Consider the following 27,175-nt stretch of genomic DNA (forward strand, 5'->3'; position numbering starts at 1 on the left):
AAATCATTACTGAGATTCATGTCCAGGAGCTTTATTCCTATGTTTTCTTCTGGGAGTTTCATGGTTTCAGGTCTTACATTTAAGTTTTTAATCCATTTCAAGTTAATTTTTGTGAGTAGTATAAGATATATGGGTCCAGTTTCTTTCTTTTACATATCAGTACCCAGTTAATCCCAGCATCATTTATTGAAGAGTCTGTCTTTTCTCCATTGAGTGTTCTTGGTTCCCTTGTCAACTATTAGTTGACTGGATATGCTTGGATTTACTTCTGGGCTCTCAGTTATGTTCTTCTGGTCTATTTGCTTTTATGCCATTATCATACTGTTTATTATCATAATGTATCTGTATAGTATAGCTTGAAATCAGCAGTTGTGATACATCCTGCTCTTTTCTTTCTCAACATGTCTTTGGCTCTTTGAGGTCTTTTGTGGTTCCATATAAGTTTTAGGAGTGTTTTTTTCTACTTCTGTAAAAATGTCATTGGAATCTTGATGTAGATTGCATTGAATCTATAGATGGCTATTAGTAGTATTGACATTTTAACAGTATTAATTCTTCCAACCCATGAGCACAGGATATTTGTGTTGTCTTCAATTTCTTTTCAGTATAGAGACCTTTCACCTCCTTACTTTATTCCTAAGTATTTTATCTTTTTGATGTTATTGTAAGTGGGATCGATTTCTTTCTTTTCAGAAATCTCATTGTTAGTGGGGACACCTGGGTGGCTCAGTTGGTTAAGTGACCAACTCTTGATTTTGGTTTAGTTCGTGATTTCAGGGTCATTAGATCAAGCCCCACGTTGGGCTCCATGCTCAGCACAGAGTCTGCTTGAGATTCTCTCTCTCCCTCTGCCCCTCCCCTGCTGTGATTTCTAAATAAATAAATAAATAAATAAATAAATAAATAAATAAATAAATAAATAAATGAAATGAAAAAATCTCATTGTTAGGAATGCCTGGGTGGCTCAGTTGGTTACGTGTCTGCCTTTGGCTGGGGTTATGATCCCAGGGTCCTGGAATTGAGTCCCAGTTTGGGCTCCTTGCTCAACAGGAAGCCTGCTTCTCCCCCTCCTTATGCTCTCTCTCTCTCTCTGAGAAATAAATAAATAAAAATATTTGAAAATAAAAATAAAAATCTCATTGTTAGTATATAGAAACACTACTGATTTTTTAATTAATTTTGTGTCTTGCAACTTCACTGAATTCATTGAATAGATCTAACAGTTTTTTGGTTGAGTCTTTAGGGTTTTCTATATATAAAATCATGTTTGTTTGTTTTTTTCCTTCAAGATTTTATTTTTGAAGGAATCTCTCCACCCAACGTGGGGCTTGAATTTATATTTACTCCTGAGATTAAGAGCCATGTGCTCTACCGACTTAGCCAGCCAGGCACCCCTGTAAAATCATGTCTTTTGCAAATAGAGAGAATTTTACTTCATTTCCAATTCTGATACCTTTTATTTTTTTTCTTGCCTGATTGTTCCCACTAGGACTTCTGTACTATGTTGACTAGGAGTGGTGAGAGTGGGCACTCTTGTCTTGTTCCTCAGATTAAAGGAAAAGCTTTTATCCTTTCACCATCGATTATGATGTTAGTTGTGGGCCTCACATGTATGACCTTTTTATGTCAAGATATGTTCTTTCAGTGCCTAATTTGTTAAGATCTGTCACCATGAATGGATGTTGACTTTAAGTCAAGGATTTTGTTGGATGCTTTTTATGTGTGTATCAAGATGATTGTGTGATTATTTTCTTTTATTATTAGTGTGATGTATCACATTGATTGATATGCTGAACTGTCCTTACATCGCAGGGATACATTCCTCTTTATCATGGTAAATGATCCTTTCATTTTGTTGCTGAATTCAGTGTGCTAGTATTGAGAATGGAGAATTTTTGCATTGTTATTCTTCAGGGATATTGGCCTGTTGTTTTCTTTCCTAGTAGTGTCCTTTTCTGTTTAAACCTGATTTAAGTCAGTTTCTTAAGTTTCAGGTTGGTGCTTTGCCAGATAGATACAAGGACAAGCCTGGAACCATATTTATTATGGTAAAAAAAAATTAAAAATAAAAAAATTTTGGTGTGTGTCTAAGGTATATTCTCATTTGTATCTTTTGGTTATGTGATTTATTTTCAATGGCTCTTATGTATTGACATTTTTTTTTTAAGAAAAACTAATATGTATAACATACAATGGAATGCACTCCCTATTCATTTTTCTTGTTGCTTCTTACATTAGTGTTGATATAGCCCTGTAACAGTTAGTAGTACTTTGGCTGAAAGTAACAAACCCTAACATAATGGCTTAACCAAATAGGGGTTTGCTTTTCTCACAAAAGAAATCTAGTTAGCTTCTAGCTTTGATTCAGTAGTACAATAATATTGGAGCTCGTGCTTTGTTTTGTTTTTTAAGATTTTATTTATTTATTTGACAGAGAGCAGGAGAGCACAGGCAGGGGCAGCGGCAGAGGGAGAGGGAGAAGCAGGCTCCCCGCTGAGCAGGGAGCCCACTGTGGGGCTCGATCCCAGGACCCTGAGATCATGACCCGAGCCGAAGGCAGTCGCCCAACCAACTGAGCCACTCAGGCTCCCCTGGAGCTGGTGGTTTTTATTTTATTTTATTTTATTTTATTTTATTTTATTTTATTTATTTATTTATTTTTTTATTTTTTTAAAAAAGATTTTATTTATTTATTCGACAGAGATAGAGACAGCCAGTGAGAGAGAGAACACACGCAGGGGGAGTGGGAGAGGAAGAAGCAGGCTCATAGGGGAAGAGCCTGATGTGGGGCTCGATCCCATAACGCCAGGATCACGCCCTGAGCCGAAGGCAGACGCTTAACCGCTGTGCCACCCAGGCGCCCCTGGAGCTGGTGGTTTTTAAAAATAGTTTTGTCTTTTCTTTCATGTTTGAGACCTTATGGCTGCAGGATAACTTCTACGTCTTCAGTTATGGTTGTACTGAGGCACAAGAAAGGAGGAAGGGACTGTACTAGTGTATCTGTTCCCCTTTATGAGAAACAAAAAGTTTTCCCAGAATCCTCCCCGCCCCCAGTGGCTTTCATTAATGAGAACTGGCCAGTACCAAGCCATACGCTACGTCTGGCTGCAGCGAAATTTGAGAAAATAAGTATTTAGCTGGCCTTGTTGCCTCACCAAACAGACATCCAGGTTCTCTTGGTAATGAAGAAGGGAGAATTCAATGTTGAGTAGGTAGCTATAGCATTTGCTCCATTCTCTAGTATATTACCTGGAAAATTAAATGCTTTGCATTAGAGTTTTTAATTTGAAAATGGACGCTTTATGAATTTGTTAATAATTTCCTGTCCTTGGCTTGCTTCTGATTATTTTCAGTAGCAGTGTACATACTCTAATTTTCATGGTGGCTGAAGTGGTATAAGCTCAAATCCATGAGAGAGAAGTTTCAGGCCTCCTTTAATCTTTAAGAATTAAATTTAACAGCTTTGAATACCTGTTACATGCTTAGTGCTGCCACACAATGTTGTAATGTGAATAATGAAGAAGTCTATAACATTTTCTTTTTTTTGTCCTCGGGTTGTTTACTGGCTGGCTCCATATTACAGAGGGGGGGAAAGCCTATGCATGAAATAATTGGCTAACAGTCCAAGAATTCAGAATTATTTGTCAAAATGGTTAGTATCCACATTGAGTGCCATAAGATTAGAAACTTTTTTTTCTTTAGGGCCATTGATAGAAGCATGGGAAGAATAAAATGAAGGCCAAGTAGAAGCATTACTCACTGTTACAGGGCCATATCAAATTAATGTAAGAAGCAGTAAGAAAAATGAATGAGGAATGCATTCCGTTTTATGTTGTACATATTAGTTCTTAAAAAATGTGTCCATGTATAAGAACCGTCAAATTCATTTATTATATAACAAGAAGACACAAGTGAGAATATACCTTAGACACACGTACACCCCCAAAAAGTTATCTTTAATTTTTTTAACATAATAAATATGATTCCAGGTTTGCCTTTGTATCTACCTGGTAAAGCACCAACCTGAAATTTGAAAAGCCTACTTAAGAAATCAGTTTTAACTGGAAAAGGATACTACTAGAAAACTATATGCCAATATTCCTATGAATAAATTGCTTCTGTTTTGAGAGCGTTTTTTGTTGTTGTTGTTAAACACATTAGAATTTTTTTTTTAAGATTTTATTTTTAAAGGGCGCCTGGGTGGCTCAGTTTGGTTAAGTGTCTGCCTTCAGCTTAGGTCGTGATCCCAGAGTCCAGGATGGAGCCCCACATCAGGCTTCCTGATCAGCAGGGAGTATGCTTCTCCCTCTGCCCCTCCCCAGCTCTTGCTCTCTTGCTCTCTCTCTCAAATAAATAAATAATATCTTTTTTTAAAAAAGATTTTGGGGTGCCTGGGTGACTCAGTTGGTTAAGCATCTGCCTTTGGCTCAGGTCATGACCTCAGGGTCCTGGGATCAAGCCCAGCGTCTCTGCTCGGCAGAGAGCCCACTTCTCTCTCTCCCTCTGCTGCTCCCCCTGCTTGTGCTCTCTGTCTCTCAAATGAATAAAAAAAATCTTAAAAAAAAAAGAAAAGATTTTATTTTAAAGTAATCTCTACACCCAACATGGCGCTTGAACTCACAACCCCAAGATCAGGAGTCTCATGCTGTACCAACTGAACTAGCCAGGCACCTTATGTTAAGGAAACATCAAACTAATATACTAAGTTTAACTCTATTGTAATTTAACAAACATCATTTATTTCAGTCTGTTGTATGAGTTTATAGTCTAATGGGGGAAATAGTTTCTTTTTGCTTAGTGTTATGGTTGTTTATTTGCATGAGTGTATATTAGCTTAGGTTGAGTTATACTGTGATAACAAACACAACCAAAATCCTAGCGGTTTAACACAGTAAAAACCTTTGTTTACACAGTTTGCCTGAGGGCTTATTAGCTCGGTTAAGATTGATCTCCCTGTCCAGGCCAGTTTGGTCCTGTGGCCTTCTGTCTGGGCAGTGCTCAGGATTCAGGAGAGCAGAAAATGGTAGGAGTCAAGGACTGGAAGTTAAATGCTTCTGCATGGGAATAACATGTCACTTTCACTTGTATGCCATTGGCTAAATTTAGGCAAATGGCTGTGCCAACTCAAGTGAGGGAGGAGGGTGTGAGTTCTCTTTGTAATCAGTGGACTCCTCCACAAGCTTAGCAAAAGAGCCAATATGGTTGTAATAGTGTTGTCTACAACAAAGTAGCATAATATAGATAGATACAAAGTACCTGCAGAACCCAAAGGAAAAGAAAAAAAAATCTGATGAGATGCAGGATCAAGGAAGGCTGCATTCATAAAGATGGTGACAAATGATCCAAACATAAAGGAATGAGTAGGGTTTTCTTAGGTTTGAAGAGAAGAAAGGGCACTCAAACTAAGGGACCAGGACCATGCTAGAGAATAGTGGATGATATAGCCTGAAAGGAGGAATGGATTAGATCAGAAGGCCTGGAATTCATTTCCCATTCATTCAGCAATGATGTTTTGCACAGCTACTCAGTGCCAATCACTGCTCCCAGGTTCTGGGAATATCTGATAATGAACAAAACAGACAAAAATCTTTGTCCTGCTGAAGGTTACATCTAGTGGCTTCTTAGGAGTTTCCCTTATTGTAAGTAGGTTGGGAAATAAGAGTAAGCAAAGGTATAAACTTTGGATGCCTGTGCCTCTTAAGATTTTTTTAATACTCCTGTTTTGCAATAGAAGACCGTTGATTTGCACATAAGTTAATATTTTGTCAGTTTAACTGTGCCTCACTCTAGAAAACTTAATGCATGAAAAGCTGAATTTATAAAACATGTAAATTAGAAAATATGTTTACATTACAGAGGCTTTTTTAACCTAAATTTTGAATAGGAGTATGATTTTTTAAAAAAAGATTTTATTTATTTATTCATGAGAGACAGAGAGGCAGAGGCAGAGGGAGAAGCAGGCTCCCTGTGGAGCAGGGAACCCAATGCGGGACTTGATCCCAGGACCCTGGGATCCAGGCCCCTCTATAGTATGATTTTAATGACTGTATTTTCATTGTGTAAATAGTAAAACCACTTGACACATAGCTCATGGGGACAGGGCCTGGCACATACATATACATATATAAAATCTGGGGTGCCTGGGTGGCTCAGGCGGCTGCCTTTGGTTCAGGTCATGATTCCTGGGACCAAGCTGGAGTCGGGCTCCCTGCTCAGTGGGGAGTCTCCTTCTCCCTCTGCCCCCCCCCCATTTGTGTGTGCTCTCTGTTTCTCTCAAATAAATAAATACTTCTTAAAAATTAAAAAAAATCTACCATGTCATCACTCAGTAAATACTTGAATGAATGAATAGAAGAAAAGTTCTATTTGGAAGATAGAAAAGAGAAATTTCCTGTAATCTAAGCACCTGAACACTGCAGTGATAGTATTGTGTTATCATGTTATAGTCATTCTGATATTTATTAAGTCCCTATTGTGTGCCAACTCTACTGTTCTAAGTTCTAAGGAATAATAAATTACTGTACCTGTCTTCTTGAAACTTAAATCTAGTTTGGAAATAAACATGTAACAAACATGATCACCGAAATTCTTTTTTTTTTTTTTTAAGATTTATTTATTAATTTGAGCGAGAGAAAATGCATGCGTGGGTTCGCAGGCTGGAGGGGTTGGGAACAGAGGGAGAGAATCTTCAAGCAGACTCGCTGCTGAGCATGGAGCCTGATGTGGGGCTAGATCCCACAACCCATGAGGTTATGACCTGAGCTGAAACCAAGAGTTGGATGCTTAACGGACTGACGCACCCAGGCACCCCACCAAAATAATTTTAAAACCATACTCCATCTGATGTACAAAATTTGCATTACAGCAGCACATATTTTGTTTATAACAAGTGTGCCTGTTCTGTGTGAAGCCTTCCTCTCATAACTTAGTTGCTGTTTTAGTTTTTTTTCTTTGATAAACAGATCCTCATTTATAAATAGCTATTTCTCCAAAGTTTTTTTTTTTTTTAAGATTTTATTTATTTATTTGACAGAGAGAGACAGCCAGCAAGAGAGGGAACACAGCAGGGGGAGTGGGAGAGGAAGAAGCAGGCTCCCAGTGGAGCAGGGAGCCCGATGCGGGGCTCGATCCCAGCACCCTGGGATCAGGACCTGAGCTGAAGGCAGACGCTTAACGACTGAGCCACCCAGGCGCCCCTCTCCAAAGTTCTTATTTGGAAATTAGAATCCTTTTTGATATAGGAACAGTATTACAAATTGCTTACATTTGTAGCTGGTTCATAAAAGCCTAATTTACTTAAGATATACATTTACAATAAAAACATAAAAATTGTTTGCATGCAGTATTACGTGATAATTAAATAAAACAGAAGTAAACCTGTCCTAAAACCTGGAACATGAGGGAGAAATATTTTTTTTTTTTGAGGGAGAAATATTTAATTAGAGAATATGAAAAAGTAGATGGAGTTTAACAGGGAAATTCTGAAAAAAGATATCTTTGAAGACTTCAGAAGCTAATCGCACAAATTCTTAAGCTTTCACTTTAGAACACTTGTTTTTCCTTTTTGCTTGATATGTATATTACAACGTAGTTTCTTAAATTTATCAGCTAGATCCAGGCTTGTTTTGATCTATAGGTAATAACACAGCAAGAGAAAGAAGGGACATTTTCCTGGATAAAAAGAAAAGAGAAGGGGCACCTGGGTGGCACAGCGGTTAAGCGTCTGCCTTCGGCTCAGGGCGTGATCCCGGCATTATGGGATCGAGCCCCACATCAGGCTCCTCCGCTATGAGCCTGCTTCTTCCTCTCCCTCTCCCCCTGCTTGTGTTCCCTCTCTCGCTGGCTGTCTCTATATCTGTCAAATAAATAAATAAAATCATAAAAAAAAAAAAAGAAAAGAGAAAAGAATGAATGAGATTTCAAGTGTATGTATGAGTGCTGGGAGAGAGAGCAGTGCCCTGAACGGCAGGCAGTGGGCCATAGCATCCTTTGAGCATGTGTGGGGCAAAAGGAAGCATGAGGCAGCTGGATGCTTACACATATAGAATTGTACACATTGGGTGTTTGTAATTCTAGTACCTTTCTGTTTAATATGGTTAGAGGTATATATGATTTGTTTTGCTTTTATGGAGCATACTGAGTACTTTATTCATCAACTAACATTTATCAAGGACCACATAGTCTGGATGGTTTTTTTTTAAGTTTTTATTTTAATTCCATTTAACATACAGTGTGATATTAGTTTAAGGTGTATGATACAGTGATTCAACAATTCCATACATGACCCGGTGCTCATTGAGACAGGCATGCTCCTTAATCCCTATCACCTATTTCCCCCATTCCCTCACCCCCCCCACCCCGGTAATCATCAGTTCTCTGTAGTTAAGAGTCTGTTTCTTGGTTTGTCTCACTTTCTCTTTTATCCCCCCTTTACTCATCTGTTTTGTTTCTTAAATTCCACATATGAGTGAAATCATGTGATATTTGTCTTGCTCTGTCTGACTGACTGACTTTGCTTTGCATTTATACAGTCTAAATCCATCCATGTTGTTGCAAATGGCAAGATTTCATTCTTTTTTATGACTGAATAATATTCCATTGTGTGTATATCTCCATTTATTTATTTAAGAGAGAGAGAATACACGGGGTGGGGGGCAGAGGGAGAGGGAGAAGCAGACTCCCTGCTGAGCAGGGAGCCCGACATGGGGCTCAATCCCAGGGCCCTGAGATCATGACCTGAGCCAAAGGCAGATACTTAACCGACTGAGCCACCCAGGTGCCCCTGTATCTCCTTTATCCTTTCATTAATCAATGGACATTTGGGCTGTTTCCACATTTTGGTTATTGTAAATAATGCTGCAGTAAAATATGGATGCATGTATCCCTATGAATTAGTGTTCTTGTATTTTGAGTATAAATACCCAGTAGTGTGATTGCTGGATCTTAGGGTAGTTCTATTTTTAACTTTTTGAGGAAACTCCATACTGTTTTCCAGAGTGGCTGCACCAGTTTGCATTCCCATTAATAGTCAAAAGTTCACGAGGGGGGCGCCTGGGTGGCGCAGCGGTAAAGCGTCTGCCTTCGGCTCAGGGCGTGATCCCGGCGTTGTGGGATCGAGCCCCACATCAGGCTCCTCTGCTGTGAGCCTGCTTCTTCCTCTCCCACTCCCCCTGCTTGTGTTCCCTCTCTCACTGGCTGTCTCTATCTCTGTCAAATAAATAAATAAAATCTTTAAAAAAAAAAAAAGTTCACGAGGGTTCCCTTTTATGTCCTCGCCAACGCCTGTTGTTTCCTGTGTTGTCGATTTTAGCCTTCTGACAGGTATGAGGTGATATATCACATTGTAGTTTTAATTTGCATTTCACTGATGAGGAGTGACAATGATCTTCTTTTCATGTGTCTGTTGGCCATCTTTATGTCTTTGGAGAAATGTTTGTTGTCTTCACATTTTAAACATTGGATTACTTGGTTTGGGGTGTTGAGTTTGATAAATTCTTTATATTTTGGATACTAACCCTTTATCAGATATATCATTTGCAAATATCTTTTCCCATTCCATAGGCTGCCTTTTAGTTCTGTTGACTGTTATCTTTGCTGTGCGGAAGCTTTTTATTTTAAGGTAGTCCCAGTTGTTTATTTTTGCTTTTGTTTCCCGTGCCTCAGGGGACCTAACCAGAAAAAAGTTCCTACAGCCTCTGTGAGACAAGTTACTGCCTGTGCTCTCTAATCTAGCTGCTTCTTGAAACACATTATTTTGAATTACTGTTAGCAGTGTGGTGTAGAAAATTAGGAATCCAGATTCTCTTTGGATCTCTCACTAAATAGTGATGTGGCTGTGAATAAATCACAAAAGTATCCTCCTCTGGCGAAGGATCATATGTGCAGGTGCACTTAATACCTTATGGACAAGTTACATTCTTTATGACTATAAAAAGCAGTCTTGTTACTCCTATTTTATGTTGCAGCCACATACAGAAAATATCTCATTTCCTTCTGAACACCCACTTCAACCCTTGATATTTTTCTTCTTAGCATTTGCTTGTTTTCCTCATAAATTTAGATCATGTGGGCAAATTCCTTTAAAGTGCTAGATGCATTAAGCTAAAAATTAAAGCAGTAATGTTTTGTTTCTTCAACTAGGGGTTCTTAAAATTTGGCAAGTACTATGTGTCCTGTCATTTCCTTATTTTTGTGTATGTTATATTGTAGCACACGTCACATGGAGATGGGCGGCAAGAAGTTACCTCTCGCACTGGGCGCTCTGGAGCTCGGTGTAGAAACTCTATAGCTTCCTGTGCTGATGAACAACCTCACATCGGAAACTACAGACTGTTGAAAACAATCGGCAAGGGGAATTTTGCAAAAGTGAAATTGGCAAGACACATCCTTACAGGCAGAGAGGTAAATATTAAGCCTAATTTTCTGTTATGACACTTGCTTTGTTTAGTTCCATGTGAGAGAAGGAGGAAGATACTGTATATATTTGAGTTAATTTCTAAGCTCACTATATATTGTTTTTAAGAGCAGGAAACTTACATACTAATTATCTGGGAGTTCTTTTGCTTTCCCATTTCTTTAAATGAAGTAAGTATTACATTGAGTATTTGAATGAGCTTTGCCTTAAAATACGGGTAGTGTTTTGTTCTTTTTCAGTGTAAACCTCTGCCACCAGAGTAAAAATTGTCCTGAACTTCATATATAAGCTCATTGTACTTGCAAATCAATAGTGTTGTCTGTTTTTATAGATTTTATCCTCAAGAAGTTTCTTCATTTCCCCAAATAAACTTTTCTCATAGCTTATGTTTGGTTGTTGTGTAGGAAGGCATATACTTTCCTGACTTTTGTGGTGATTGGTTTTCTGTTCAGCCATATTCTGTATTTATCAAAAATACATCAGTTAAAACTAAATGGACCCGCTCATGTTCTACATGTATAATACAGAACCTGTTTTGCTTCTTTGACTTCTTTTATTTAGATCTTTATGCCTGCTCTTCCCTCTACCTGAAATACAATTCACCCTTTTGTGTAGGGATCACTTCTGGGGAGGAGTTGTTGACAGACTCCCTTTTCCCAGGCATGGGACTCAAGTTAAAAATCCTGCTACTTGCCCTCAGATAGCATGCTTATATTGGAACTGCCTATTTACCTGTCTTTCCCCTCCGGACTTCAGGGTAGATGTCCATACTTAACACAGTGTTTGGTACGTAGTAGGTGCTTAATAAATATATGTTGAGTGATTGTAGTTGTACTTTTGAAGGAAGCTTTTTATTTTTTATTTATTTTTAAAAAGATTGATCAATTGATTGATTTATCAGAGCACAAGAAGTGGGAGCGGCAGGCAGAACAGGCAGAGGGAGAAGCAGACTCCCTGCTGAGCAAGGAGCCTGATGCGGGACTTGATCCCAAGAACGTGAGCTGAAGGCAGATATTTAACCGATGAGCCACACAGGCATCCCAGAAGGAAGCTTTTTAAAGAAATGTTTTCCCTGCACCAGACCCTCCTGATAGGTGTGCCAAGAAAACAGTGTTACAGATGTGTTGTGGTATTGATGCTTGCAGCCCACCATGCCTGGGGCTGCTGGAGCAGGACCCTAGGCCACCCATTCTGTCAGTAAACAGCCTCTGTTTGCTGCAATGTGCCTTACAGATATTTTCATTTTTTGTGTGCTGGGAGCTGAAAAAGGTTGGGAAGCACAGGTCTACACTAACTGGAGTTACAGACTTTGTAAGTTTGCCTCTTCATGTTTCATATCAACCTTAGTGACAGATCCCTGGTTAGTACTCGTTGTTGAAATACCTGGGTTGCTTTTAGAGTCAGGAAAAGCATGAGTGGGTGGATCTTTCCTCACTGTCCTTGATCAAAGCTTTCTGAAACAAGGCAAAACCTCTTGAGTTTAGTCCCCACCAATTCTAGGTGTTTACTCAGTCAGTTTCCTTACATAGGCAGCTCCTAGGTTGGAAGAGGAATGGGACAGACAGACCCTCTACCCTTCAGCTTAGCTGTATTTGGCTACCGTGTTTATATCTAGTAGGTTCTCTCTCCAGAAAGAACCTGCCAGAAAGAACCTGAATCTGACTAGCAGAGTGGCTTAATTAAAAAATTTTTTTTAACTTTGAATTAAACCGTTTTACTCTTGCTTTGTTTTGTTTTTTCCTTATTGTAGGTATTAACCAGAATCATGGAAAATGTAAACATTATATTTCTATATAATAGAAATTCATTATGTAGGAAGTACAAGTTCCTTGAAATTTCTCTCCTCAAAGAGGATCACTTTCAGCAGTTTGGTGTAGATTCCCACAGTTTTTTAATGTAGACATTAACTTTTTGTTTATTTTAACAAAAAGGGACTCACAGACATAACAGTAATTTTCTTACCAATGTACTTGACCATGTCTGAATCTTAGTGCTCGTAGATCTGACATATTCTATTTCCAGTGTGTGCTGGTGCCATGGTTTATCCACTGTCAGTGGGCATTGAGTGGTTTCTGATTTTTTGCTATTGTAAACATCTGCAGTGGACATTCCTTAACATATCTCTCTACTCTTGTTAAGAGTGTTTCTGTAGGATAAATTCCTAGAAGTGGGTGTCCTGGGTCAAAAAGGATGAATATTTGACATTGTAATAGGTACTGCTAAATTGCTTTTGAGAAAATGTCAGAGTACTTTATTATTCTACCAAACTAAATGAGCGTACCCATTTTTCTACACCCTTACTAATACTGCGTGTAGGTGATTTTCATCTGATGGATAAAAACTGTATTTTTTTAAAGCTTGCTTTTGATAACTAGATTGATGATATTTTCATGTATTTTTGTCATTCATATTTGCTTTTTAAAATAAGTTTCCCATTTGTATCCTTTATCCATTTTTCTTTTCTCTTTTAAAAATCTTAATGATTGGGGCGCCTGAGTGACTCAGTCAGTTAAGCATCCCACTCTTGGTTTCAGCTCAGGTCATGATCTCATGGTTGTGGGATTGAGCTCCTCCTCAGGCTCTGTGCTCAGCGGGGAGTCTGCTTCAGATTCTTTCTCCCTCTCCCTCTCTCTCTCTCTGTCTCTGTCTCAAATAAGTAAATAAAAATCTTTAAAAAAAAAATAAATCATAGTGATTTAAGCCCATTATGTATTTCATGCATCAGTCTGATCTGTCTGGGTCTCATGACTTGGTGAGAAAGGTTTACTTTGTCCCAAGAACTAAAACTCGGTTCTGTATCTTCTTCAAACACTCCTATGGTTCCCGTTTGAATGTTTCATTCATTCGGTATATATTTTGGGGAATTAGTATGAAGTGTAGGGATCAAACTCTTTTTCCCCCCATGTGGATTACCACTTGTCCTGGGATCATCTGTCCTTTTCCCCAATTGAAGATACCTGCTTTATCACATACCAAATTCCCATATATGTCTTTTTGTTTCTCTGATCTCTTTGTTTAATCTTGTACCCATACGATGGTAATTTTATTACTACAGCTTTGAATTATACATTTGTATGTTTTAGAGTAGGTTAAATGCTCTGCAGATTATTCTTATTTTTTAAAAACTTCATACCTCTTCTTATCATTTACTGTGTTAGATTTATTTTAGAATCAAGATACCATGTCCCAAAAATAGTCTTACTGGAAATTCAATAAGATTAATTTTGATTGAATTAACTGAATTTATAAACTGATCTGGGGGAAGTTTGCTATTTTAATGATACCAAGTCCTTCTATATAGGAATATGAAATGTGTCTCAATTTTGTTTTCAGGGTTTGTAATTTTCTTCATCTAGGTTTTGCATCAACCTTTTTTTAAGGAGGTTACAAATAAATTCTACAGAGTACGTGAAAGGTTTTGCATAATTCTTAAGTTCATTCCAAGATATTTTAAAATTTTTTTGCTGCTGTGAATGGCATTTTTTCCTTAGCTGTTATGAATAATATGGGAAGGCTGTAACATTTGTATAACATCTTGTATCTGAGCACCCTTTGAACTCACTCTCATTTTGGACATCAAAATTAAGCAAGTTTGTGTTATTTTTAAAATTACACATCATTTTTTCCTTTGACTTGGAGTTCTCTGAATTATAACAAATTTATAGATTTACGTTACCACTGCCATAATCAAGATACAGATGAGTAGCTACAGAGAGCTGTCAGGCGAAGCCGTTTTTTAAAGGATGGGCAAAATACCAACATGTTTATCTGTTAATGGGAATAATCTGACAGAAAGGGGGAATGTGGTACTGTGGGAGAGACATTGAGAGGGTGAGGGGGATGGCGGCACAAGTGTTGGTCTTGATAATGTGGACAGTTCTTACGTAGAAACAGGAGAAAGGTAGAAGACCATGGCACCTCGGGGCTCTTTGTTGTGGTGTGGGAGCTCGTGGAGGTTTTCTTCTCGTTGCAGCTATTTTTTCAGTAAAATGGAAAGCAAGGTCATCAGCTGAGAGTGTGATTATTGAGGAGATAGGAGATACTAGAGATGTGAGAAGTTACAGTAATTACTGGGCAAGCAGAAGAGTTAACGGACTGGAAGAATGTAGTAGAATTGCCAGGTGGCCTTAAGGCTTCCCTGAGGTTAGTGATCATGGATTTAAAGTGGGAATAGCAGCATGGCTGGAAATTACTCTCCAGCAACATTCAGGTACCCAGACACAGACATGACATTTATAAGATAGTTGGGATTTTTGTCACACTAAGTGTAGAGCAAGGGCATTGATTTGGAATACCTAAGGAGTGATTACAATGAAGGACTACAGATTTGAATAGGAAATAACTTGAGAGAGAAGACAAATCATAAGAAGGTGGTGGGACCAGTGGATTATGGATCCTGGTGAGTTCAGACAGTTATTGGTGTTCTAGATTGAGTGGGCAGGAAGGGTAGAGGAGGTGATAGAGAGTGGGAAGCTCAAAATTAAGGTCAGAAAGAGTTTTCCGGTATTGGTAGTTCTAGAGATTGGAGTATAACAATGTAAGTGGCTTAAGTGTATGACTTTTTTTTTTTTCCTCTCTAGAAGCTTTTTAGACTCTTCATATTTATCCTTGGTATTCAGAAATTTCACAGTGATGTACCAGGGAGTTGGTCTGCATCCATTCTTCTTCTTCTTCTTCTTTTTTTTTTAATTTATTTATTTGACAAAGAGAAACAGCCAGCGAGAGAGGGAACACAAGCAGAAGGAGTGGGAGAGGAAGAAGCAGGCTCCCCACTGAGCAAGGAGCCCAATGCAGAGCTCGATCCCAGGACCCTGGGATCACGCACTGAGCCGAAGACAGATGGTTAACAACTGAGCCACCCAGGCGCCCCTGCATCCATTCTTCTTGATTGCTGATTGGACCCTTTCAACCTGGAGATTATTATCTTTCAGATTTAGAGAATTGTCTCATTTTATTATTTAAAAATCTTCATTCTGTAATTCTTACTAATCAGAGACTGGAACTCTTGGAAACGAACCTTGACACTTTTGGAAAATATCTGTTCTCCATCTGTGTTTCTTTCTTTTCTTTTTTTTTTTTTTTAAAGATTTTATTTATTTATTTATTTGACAGAGATAGAGACAGCCAGCGAGAGAGGGAACACAAGCAGGGGGAGTGGGAGAGCTGAAGAAGCAGGCTCGTAGTGGAAGAGCCTGATGTGAGGCTCGATCCCATAACGCCGGGATCACGCCCTGAGCCGAAGGCAGACGCTTAACCGCTGTGCCACCCAGTCGCCCCTCCATCTGTGTTTCTATTTTGTTTTCTGGGCTATGTCTTTAATTTCATCTTTCTGTTAAATTTGTGTTTGTGTGTCCTGATGTATGTCCTCCCCCTTCCTCCCACTTCATTCTTTCTTTTTTTTTTAAGATTTTATTTATTCATTTGTCAGAAAGAGAGAGCAGAAGCAGTGGAAACGGCAGGCAGAGGGAGAAGCAGGCTCCCCAGTGAGCAAGGAGCCCAATGCAGGACTCAATCCTAGGACCCTACGACCATGACCCGACTTGAAGACAGATGCCCAACCAACTGAGCCACCCAGGCGCCCCTCTCCCAGCTCTTTCTTGTCCTCTAATTATTTGTCTGTATAGTATCCAGTTCTGGGATCATGAATGCTGTTTCTTATGTTAACTCCCTGTGAAGTAGTAAAGGGTTTCCTCTTTTTTTTTTTTTTTTTTTTTTTTAATAGCTTATGCTCCCTGCACCATTTCTCTTTTCTCTGGGGTTCTTCCTTGGTAACTGTCTGTCATACAGAGCCTTTCCTTGGAATCTGGTGATCTCTGGTCTTCTGTTTGTATTATCATGTGGAGCCCTCAGAAGCTGATCAAAAGCTGGGTTTGCAAACGTAGGATATGTTCGACCACACAGCTTTCCTGTTGGGAGTTGTCTGGTGCTTTTATTGTAGGACCCCAGATATCTGTGTCTTTAGATCTCTTCTCTGAGGCCATTCCGTTTCTGTAGATAAGAATCCTCTGTTCTGCCTGGGAGGAGCTGGTGGTCCAACCCCTCGCTGGTAGTCTGACACTTAATATCTCCTTTTTCTTCTCCAGGCCTCGTTCCTGTCCTCTGCTGGGCTCATTGACCTTGATTCTCACCATCTCCACAGAAAACTTTTTTAGCCTCTGCAGAGCCAGTGGTTATTGGCTGGGTTGGGAGCAGCACACATTCTGTATACAGTCTTATGACCTTGTACTTAGCCAGTAGCTCCACTGTTACCTCTGGTGCCTCCCAACCTCCCAAGTTTGGAGCCCTTCCTGAGTTGTGCTGGGCAAATCATGTTGTTTCTGATGATGGTTTTCTCTGTATTGAACTATTTTTCCTACTGTTGTCTTCTCAGCTTGTTAACTGTGTTGTTGTGCCTGAATGCCTTTACTGTCTGTCCTCCACATTTAACTGGAAGTGTGCTCTTGACCTGCTCACATCTGTGTCCTGTCTCCTGCACTGAAGGAGGCACCAGAGAACAGGAAGGGAAGGATTGGATCTGGCACCTCATTGACCGTTCGTTGTCGATTTTAAGAATGATAAACCATAGTTCTTCATTCTGGGATATGCTCAAGGTCTTGGGACTTCAGATAAATGGTTTTGTATTTTAGTCACAGCTTTTGTGTGTGTGTGAAGATTGTCTTCACAGAGAGTTTGGAGGCTAGAGAGGAAAAAAATACCACACCTAAAATATGCTGAATACCATTTTTATCTTTGTATATTCTCCATATGTATATTTTTTCACCGTATTTTTGGTCATAATTTTGTATTCTGGTTTTTCTCCCTCAGGATTTCATGCCAAGCAGTTCTCCATGCCATTGAATGGTCATTGTACCAGGTTTAGTGGTTGTGCACGGTTGCATTGATTAGAATGACAGTTCCCAAATTCTTTGTGTCTCAGAACACCTTTAAACTTTTAAAATTGAGGATTCCTGGAATTCCTGGGTGGCTCAGTCGGTTAAGCTTCTGCCTTCAGCTCGGATCATAATCCCAGGGTCTGGGGATCGGGTCCCTCATCGGGCTCCTTGCTCAGCGGGGAGCCTGCTTGTCCCTCTGCCTCTTGCTCCCCCTGCTTGTGCGTGTGTGCGCTCACTCTCTCTCTCTTTCTATGACAAATAAATAAAATCTTTTTTTAAAAAACTGAGGACTCCCAAAAAGCCTTTGTTTACATGGGTTGTATAGATTGATATTTGCCATACTAGAAGTTAACACTAAAAAATTTAAAACATATATTCATTTAAAGTAATAACAGACCTATTATATTTAATATAAATAACATATTTTTATGAGGAAAAAACCCCCATTGTTCAAAAGAAATTATTGGAAAGAGTGACATTGTTTTAATTTTTTGCAAATTTCTTTAGTGTCTGTCTTAATAGAAGGTAGCTGGGTTTTCATATATCCTCCATATATCCATGTATTTCATATATCCTCCACATATCCATATATTTCATATATCCTCCACATATCCATGTATTTCATATATCCTCCACATATCCATATATTTCATATATCCTCCATATATCCATGTATTTCATATATCCTCCACATATCCATATATTTCATATATCCTCCACATATCCATATATTTCATATATCCTCCACATATCCATGTATTTCATATATCCTCCACATATCCATATATTTCATATATCCTCCACATATCCATGTATTTCATATATCCTCCACATATCCATATATTTCATATATCCTCCACATATCCATGTATTTCATATATCCTCCACATATCCATATATTTCATATATCCTCCACATATCCATATATTTCATATATCCTCCATATATCCATAAATTTCATATATCCTCTATATATCTATGTATTTCATATATCCTCCATATATTTCATATATCCTTCATATATCCATATATTATTCTGCATTTAAGTTTTGTCAGTGTACTGTTTTGGTTGAAGTTCATGAAGGAAATCTGACCTCACACAGATAATATAACTGGAAAAGAGAGGAGTGTCTTAATTCCCTTTTCAGACAATTGCAAATATTGTTCTCTGATACTCTGCTAAAACTCAGCAGGTAGTAATTTGGTGGCAGACGGGGCAATGATTAATGGAATGTTTATTCAAAACAACTATAGTGACTGCCAAAAAGTGTTGATACCCAGAACAATTTGCTTTATTTGGAAATTAATAGTAGTAGATTTGGAAGTGAGCGAGCAGAAGGGTGAAAGAGAGCCTTCTATTCCACTAACAGATATAATTGAAAAGTATAAAGATGTTTATCTTGCTTTTAGTACAGTCTGGAGGAGTATTTACAGTTAGTGTGAAGAAAAAGAGAAAACCTCACCTGGACCCAGTTTCTACAAATTAAAAATCACTTACACAACTGTACCCTTTTTTTATTGTGGTAAAATATACATAACATGCAATTTACTATTTTAAGTGTACAGTTCAGCGGCATTAAGTACATTTGCATCGTTGTGCAACCATCACCATCACCCATCTCTAGAACAGATACGTTTGATCTCACTTGTAAATTCCATATTTTTTAGATTCACCTACTCACTATTTGTTTGTAATTCCAGAATCAATACTTGCGGTGCTTTTGCGGTATTTGTGGACATGCACAAAGCATCAGAAAGTTTGAATTGCCCAATGTATGTATCCCCAGCTGAGATCCAACAAGGTGATGATGCCCTACCTTGTTTCAGCATTCATACCACGAACAAATGCTCTTTTTGCGGTCTATTTACTCCATGGTTTTTGCATTTTTTTGCTTTTTGTTGTCAGTTTTGCTATTTAAAATGTCACCCAATTGTAGGGCTGAAGTACTAGCCAGTATTTCTAAGTGCAAGGCTGTGATGTGCCTGATAGAGAAAACACATTTGTTAGATAAGCTTCATTCAGACATGAGTTAGGTTCTGCTGCCGGCTGACAGTTCAATGTTAATGAATCAGTGATACGTAGTATATAAGGTGTCCTTAAAAAGAAACACACATAAAACAAGGTTATGTATTGATCAGTTGATGAAAACTTTTATGATCGGGACCCATAGGAACCTAATCCTGTGTTTCCACTAGGAGCAGTATGCGCAGTGGCTTTGTAGAACATAGTTGCCATACCCAACAACAACTATCTCTGTTTATCAAAGACAAGTCTCACTTATCTGGTGTTTTCCCCTAACAGGTAGATCCTAACCACGTGTGTAGTTAGGATACTGAGAAGGGTATCAAAAAAATCGTAGGGGGGCGCCTGGGTGGCACAGCAGTTCGGCGTCTGCCTTGGGCTCAGGGCGTGATCCCGGCGTTGTGGGATCGAGCCCCACATCAGGCTCTTCCACTATGAGCCTGCTTCTTCCTCTCCCACTCCCCCTGCTTGTGTTCCCTCTCTCGCTGGCTGTCTCTACCTCTGTCGAATAAATAAATAAAATCTTAAAAAAAAAAAAGAAATCGTAGGCTTTCCTTGTATATCTATGATTCTTGATTCACCGTTAATGTTTTCAAGAGGGGAGCACTAAGGAGCAAATTGAGAGCTCTCTACATGGGACAGGGTATGTGGAGGCTGTGGTCAGGTGTCCCGCTTAGCTTCCTGGTGGCCAGTAGGAAAGTTGCCACATACACAGCACAAAGTTATTTTCTCAGTGAGGTTTCTCTGGATTGTACCCTTCTTTGGGCACACTCTAGGCTTATATGTGCCCTGCTATGTGGTCCTCAGATTTTTATCTTCCACAAGTTGTTAAGTCATTTGTCTTCCAATGGCGCCTCTCCCATTCTCTTTGTCATTCTGTCTTTATTCTTTAATTGGACCAGCAGGTGGGAGAACTGGGAAATGCATTGGATCAATATGCCACCTTTAACTAAATGTCCTCATTGTGGTTATGAGAAACCTTTTCACTTGGTTATTTGTATTCAAGTTCTGTTACGCAGTTTAAAAAGAGTCAAGACTTGTTTAAAAACCATGTCCCTTGATTCCCCCACCCCTCATTTCGTAATCTTCCAAGATGGCCACTTTCAGTCTTTTAAACTGGTTCTTCTTCTTTTTTTTTTTTTTTTTTTTTTTAGTTTTTATTTTTTAGTTTTTATTTTAATTCCAGTTAGTTAACATACAGTGTTATATTAGTTTCAGGTGTACAATTTAAACTGATTCTTTAGGTTTTACGTATATCTTAAACATGCTTTTATTCTTTAAAAACTTTTTTTATCGAAGAGTATGTTGATACACAGCATGCTCTTATTCTTAAATAACTTTTCAATTTTAGGCATTATCTGCTGTCTTTTCATGGTGGTTATTTAGAGTCACGATTGATTTTTTAAAAAATAAACTCATTGAAATATAACACACATCCAGAAAAAGTGCCCAAATCATGAGTGTACACCTTGATTAATTAACACAAAGTAAACACATTTGCATAACCACGACCCAGGGCAAAGCTATATTATGACTTGAACCCAAGAAGCTTCCCTTCTGTCTTCTAATCATTACTTCCCCGTCTTTCCTTCCCAAGGTATCCACTGTCTTGACTTCTTTAACTTCAGAGATCATTTTTTGTTTTCCTTAATGTGCTAATGCAGTCATACAGTATATATTATTTTGTGTCTGCCTCTTTTACTGCACTTTATGCTTGTGACGTTCTTCCATGTTTTGTGTCTTCCATGCGTTGGGTGTTATGTTTTAATCTGAAGTTTTATTTTGTAGCCACGTATTGTAGTTGTTAGCTTGGTCTTTATTGCTGTGGACTGAATTGTGTCTCTCAAAATCATATATTAAATCCCTAACCCCCAGTGTATTTGGAGATAGGGCTTTTGTGGAAATAGTTTAAATTAGATCATAAAGGTAGGGTGCTGATCCAGTAGGATTAGTGTCCTTACAAGAAGGGACAGCAGAGAGCTGCTCCCTCTCCACCGTGTAAGGACAAGTTGAGAAGGGGGCCATCTGTGAGCCAAGAGGAAAAGCCTCACCAGGAACTGACCATGCTGGTCAGACACTGATCTTGGACTTCCAGCCTCCCAATCTGTGAGAAAATAAATTTCTGTTGTTTAAGCCACTCAGTCTATGGTATTTTTGTTATCGCAGCCTGAGCTGACTAATAATCCATCCTTCCGGGCTACTGCATCCTCTTAAAGAACTTGGGATCTTTTTTTGACTGCTCTTTTATTGTTTGTGGGTGCTTTAATGTATGTTGGGAGCAGGATATTGGGACCTTTTAACCAGTAGAAAATTGATAGGAAGTGGAAGATAAGCGTATTTATTTCTCTGGTGGGTGTTTGCTACAGGTTTGTTGGGCCCTCTAGGGTGATGTATGTTGGGGGAAGCCCTTCTCGAGTATGAGCTCTCTTTATCCCTATTTTGTAATTTTCCACTTTGTTTCTGGCATCAGGGTGAATAAGTGGAATTTCCCAGAACTTTACACAACAAGTAGCAGGGACACTCCTCTTTCCTTGCCAGTGAACTCCCTTGGCTTTTGCTATGCACGCCACCCCCCCCCCCCAAAAAAAAAAAGAAAAAACAAAACTCCAAGAACCTCCACAACCTTGGGAACATGTGTGTGGTCTTCTCTCCAGTCCCCATCTTTCTCCGGCACCTGGTGATGTCTTCTCTCCAGTCCCCATCTTTCTCCGGCACCTGGTGATGCCCCCACAGTTGCTTCCTCTTTTATTGACCTCGAGGTCTGAGCTCCCCCCAGGCACCAGCTCTGGGCCAAGGTTATTTTGGTAGTTGAGTAACCCCAGCGGGAGCTGGAGGAAGAGGGGATTAGGGGCTTCCCCCTCAGGCTTCATGGCCGCACAGACTTGCATCATTGTAAATAACTGGTTCACTCAGAGGACACTTACTTTTAATAAAATGACTCTCTTCTACAGTTTGATTTAGCTGAATGAAACATATTTTTGAGCTCCTGTTTTTGCTTTAAATACTATTTGAATAGCAGTATTTGAAAAAGAAAATGCTTAAGAGTAGAATCTTTACTATAGAATAGAAGGCAGATCCTGAACAGAGCCAGAAGCAGCTAGTGATCAAGAGTCTGGTAATGAGAATAGAAACCAGGTCTCAGAGGATCAGAGACAAGAAGAACCAGAAAGGCAGCATATTTGATAGATCCTGGCCATCAGAAGGAGGAAGAAAACAGAATGGTGGCCAGGAAAGAATAGTATATCTAAGGGGTTTCTTTGGAAATTCGGGGGTCCATGGATACCACATAAAATTACTTATGAAAGTAAAGTTTGAAGAAAATTAATCCATTAAACTGAAATAATGTAATTTTTTTTTAAGATTTTATTTATTTATTTGACAGAGATAGAGACAGCCAGCGAAGAGAGGGAACACAAGCAGGGGAGTGGGAGAGGAAGAAGCAGGCTCACAGCAGAAGAGCCTGATGTGGGGCTCGATCCCAGAACGCCGGGATCACGCCCTGAGCCGAAGGCAGACGCTTAACCGCTGTGCCACCCAGGCGCCCCTGAAATAATGTAATTTTTAAAAAAAGATTGTATTTATTAGCGAGAGCAAGCAAGAGAGAGAGCACGAGCATGGGGAAGGGCAGCAGGAGACAGACTCCCTGCCAACCAGCGAGCCCCACGCGATGCAGGGCTTGATCCCAGGACCCTGAGGTCGTGACCTGGGCCAAAGGCAGGCACTTAACCAACTGAACCACCCAGGCGCCCCTGAAATACTGTAATTTTAAAGATTACATTAATATCTGTTAAAACACCAGAAACCCTGTTTTTCACTCTTCTGTCTCCGTCTCGAACACGTGTGTGGTTAGGTTACTGAGTATGAGTGTTCAGGGCCTCACATCACCTCAGGAAGCATTTATCGAATGCTTCTTAATGTGACTGGTAGTATGTTGGGACTATAACAAGACGTCAGTGCCCAGCTCAGATGTGAACAAGGTGATTGTATATTCCAGCCACCGACATTTCCTTTTGCTTTTTTTTTTTTTACTATAGTTTCCACCAAGACTTGTGTTTTCCAAATATGAAATCAGAATTCTGTCTTTGCTCTTTTCAAGTACACACATGGTAACTGTCCAGCCCTCCTCCAGTTCTGATTTATTTTTCCTGGGGTGGTAGGTCCTTACACTCCAGGGTCAGGTTCACTGGGCACCACATTGGCAGCATTTGTCTGTCTTTAGCTCCTCTGGGCCAGTGGGTTCGTAGGAAGTAATAGATAACGTAGGCAGGTGGAGGCTTTAGACCAAGTGAATCAGGGGTCATTAATATGAATAAGTGCGGCAGTTCTTGAAGTAGGTATGGGGACCCCTGGAGGTCTCAGAATCTATTAGAGGGTCTGCAAAGTCAGTACTATTTTTGTAATCTATTAAGACAGTACTTCTTCCATTCTCCTTCATGAACCTCAAGTAAAATTTTCCAGAGGCTATATGACATGTGATATCACAACAGTTTGAATACAGGATATATGAGAATATCATAAAAAATGTTATTTATAATAACATGTAATGGGCTTTTTTTTGTTTCTTTGTTGTGATAAAATACACATAACGTAAAATTACCCTCTTAACTATTTTTAAGTCTATGTTTCAGTAGTATTGAATACATTTGTAATGTGCAACCTTCACCATCATGCATCTCCAGACCTATTTTCATCTTGTAAAACTGAAACTCTGTACCCATAAACACTAACTCCCCATTCTTTCCTTCCCCCGTTCTACTTTCTGTCTCTATGAATGTGAACTCTCTAGGGACCTCATGAAATGGAATAATCATACAGTATTTGTCCTTTTGTGTCTGGCTTATGTCATTTAGCATAGTGTCCTCAAGGTTCATCAGTGCTATAGCATATGTCAGAATTTCCTCCCTTTTTAAGACTGGAAAGTATTCTACTGTATGGAGATACCACATTGGGCTTATCCTTTCATCGCTCAGTGGCCGCCAGGATTATTTCCGCATCTTAGCTATTGTGAATGGTGCTGCTATGAACGTGGGTGTACAAATATCTATTTAAGTCCCTGCTTTTGGTTCTTCTGGGTACATACCCAGAAATGGAATTGCTTGATCATATGGTAATTCTATTTTTAATTTTTTTGAAGAAATCGATACTGTTTTCCACAGCAGCTGTACCATTTTACATTCCTGCCAGCAGTACACAAGGGTTGCAGTTTCCCTACATCCTTACTACTTGTTGTTTTCTGGGAGGTGGTTTTGTTTTTTTTATAGTAGCCATCTTGATGGGCATGAAGTGGTATGTTGGAGTTTTGGTTTGCATTTCCCTAATGATCAGTGATGTTGAGCATCTTTTTTATGTGCTTAATGGCCGTTTGTACAGTTAACCCTTGAACTCATGGTTTGAATTGGGCAGGTTTACTTATACGTACATTTTTTTTTTCGATAAATGCATACAGTACTATAATGTATTTTCTCTTATTTTTGTAAAACATTTTCTTTTCTCTAGCTTATGTTATTGTGAGAACACACACAACATACAAAATATGTGTTAATCAACTATGTATATTATCAGTAAGCCTTCCCCTTTAACTATCAGTAGTTAAAGTTTTGGGGGAGTCAAAAGTTATTCATGGATTTTTGACTCTGGTGGGGGGGAGTTGCCCCTAGCCCCATATTGTTGAGGGGTCCACTGTATATCTTTGGGGAAATGTCTCTTCAAGTCCTTTGCCCATTTTTCAGTTGGGTTTTTTTGTCATTGAGTTGTAGGAATTCTCTCTGTATTCTGGATATTAATCCCTTCTCAGATCTATGATTTGCAAATATTTTTCCCATTCTCTGGATTGCCTTTTTACTCTGTTAATATTGTTTTTTGAAGCACAAAATTTAAAAATTTTTACGAAGTCTAATTTGGCTATTTTTTGTTGTTGTTGTCTGTGCCTTTTGTGTCCTATCTAAGAAATCACTGCCCAGTCCAGAGTTGTGAAGCTTTTGCTGTATGTTTTCTTCTAAGCGTTTGATGGTTTTAAATCTTACATTTAGGTGTTTGATCCATTTTGCAGTAATTTTTGTAGGTGATGTTAGGTAAGAGTCCAGCTTCATTCTTTTGCATGTGGATATCCAGTTATCCTAGCACCATTTGTTGAATATTATATTGAAATGAATCTCACTATGTTCAATACTTATTTTTACAGTTTCTCAGTTTTCATTGTAATAGAACCCACATTTGGGATCATCAGTTATCTTTAAGAGTGTAAAGGGGACCAAAAAGTTTGAGCACTGCTGACACAGAGAATCCCCAAGCACTTTCCCCAGACTTTGACTCCCTTTCTTCAGTGGTTCTTCTTCTTGGATCTGGTCCTGAAGGGTGCACAGTAAGAATACAGCCACATCAGTGTTGGGTGAGATCACTTGTTGTCCTGGACCTCAGTTGGAAAGCTGAGTTAATTATGTTCTCCAGTTCATGGCAAAGCCTCTTTCTTTACTTGCGTTCCCTTTCATCCCGTTGTTACCCTCTCCCCCCATTCTGGATGTCCCTGGTTCCTAGAAGTCACTTTTATTCCAGAAATGACAACATTCCAGATAAGGACGGTGCTGCAGGTCCACTTAGTAAATATTAGTGAAACTGATTTTTTAAAGATAAGTTTGTGTGACTAGAAGCTATAGTTCTTAATTTCTGCATCTTAGTGGTTTGTTTTAAGACTGCTTGGGGTTTACTCACCCCTTTTTGAACAGAAGTGACCAGGTAATCCATTTGTTGCCTCTGTACATGTTTCACTTGGTTAGCCTACAGATTGCTCTGGAACTGGTCCCTTTTCCTTCTTGAACTACCTAAAGATCTTTTCTATTTTTTTTTAATAAAATGTTTTTAAAGTTTTCAGATTGAACCTCCAACCCATTAGTTCATGTATTTGCTTAATTATCAAGCTCCTGCTGTGTGCAAGACACTCTGGGCAAGGCATTCTGGGCTATATAAATCTGTAAAAACTACTTCCTGCCCTTGGATCCCAGAGTCAGATAAAATCAAAATACTGGATTGCTTCTCAGCCTTTTGGTTAAGATCAAGTGTAGTATCTGTTCTTATCAGTTTAATATCTGATACATCCTCTGTCTGAGGACAATACATTAAATGGATTTTGGGAACTAGGAAAGGGAATAGGAGCTTGCTCTGTCCACTCACTGTATTGACCTGGCATTGCAGTACTTCCAGGAATGGTGCAGCTACCAGCACCCCTGCCCTTGGTTTAAAATTTTAAAAAATAATAATAATTAAAAAGAAAAATTTTTAAGTGTTTCTAAATAGGGAATAGATTTGCTTCATTGTCCTATGTTTTTAGAAGTGTTTTCGTTATATAACCAATCTCTTTGTGTCTCTGCCTTGTGGGAGATTCTTCTTTCCATGTCTATAAGTAACTTAAATATAAAATGTTATAAGAATACCCATATTTGCATGAAGCCTCTCTTTTCAGTTACAAAATATTTATAAAATATTATTGTAACTAGTTGAGTTTTAGTTTTTTTAGGTAAATGCCCACATGTCTGGGCATTTACAAAACTATCACCAGTTAGTCTATAATTACCAAATTCGTAAAATCTATAAATATTTATTAATTTATTTTTTTCTAGGTTGCAATAAAAATAATTGACAAAACTCAGTTGAATCCAACAAGTCTACAAAAGGTAAGATTGGTTCAGTATCCAGTATTTTTTAAAATGATTTTCAGTGCTAATTGCCGTCTAATTGGTCCCACCAGTACCTCAACTGCTATTTGTATATATATATATTATGTGTAGTACAATGAGCTTCCTGTTCCTCAGCGAATGCAACTTAGGTGTAGTATTATATGAAAAGTTGTTGGATTTTTTTCCTTCAGATGAA

At 38.8% G+C, this 27,175-nt stretch overlaps 1 protein-coding gene and 1 non-coding gene across 10 annotated transcripts in view; both read left to right on the forward strand.

Annotated features, from left to right (window-relative positions):
* The window catches only part of MARK3 (microtubule affinity regulating kinase 3), a 114,328-nt gene that overhangs the window by 18,266 nt on the left and 68,887 nt on the right, over nucleotides 1-27,175 (forward strand). For 8 of the 9 annotated variants that reach the window (XM_087856259.1, XM_045777198.2, XM_045777200.2 and 5 more), the window contains exons 2-3: nucleotides 10,210-10,401; nucleotides 26,923-26,976. In XM_087856259.1, the coding sequence (XP_087712385.1) occupies nucleotides 10,210-10,401; nucleotides 26,923-26,976 (246 nt within the window). Of the gene's footprint in view, nucleotides 1-10,209; nucleotides 10,402-26,922; nucleotides 26,977-27,175 lie in introns of those variants that run through there. The other variant, XM_087856258.1, reaches the window with a different exon arrangement.
* On the forward strand, nucleotides 26,332-26,522 carry LOC123779270 (U2 spliceosomal RNA). The gene has a single exon (XR_006776153.1). It is a non-coding gene; the product is annotated as a U2 spliceosomal RNA (small nuclear RNA).

Source organism: Ursus americanus, chromosome 26 (assembly GCF_024610735.1).
Source record: "Ursus americanus isolate L20-20 chromosome 26, mUrsAme1.1.p, whole genome shotgun sequence".
NCBI classification, from domain to species: Eukaryota; Metazoa; Chordata; class Mammalia; order Carnivora; family Ursidae; genus Ursus; species Ursus americanus.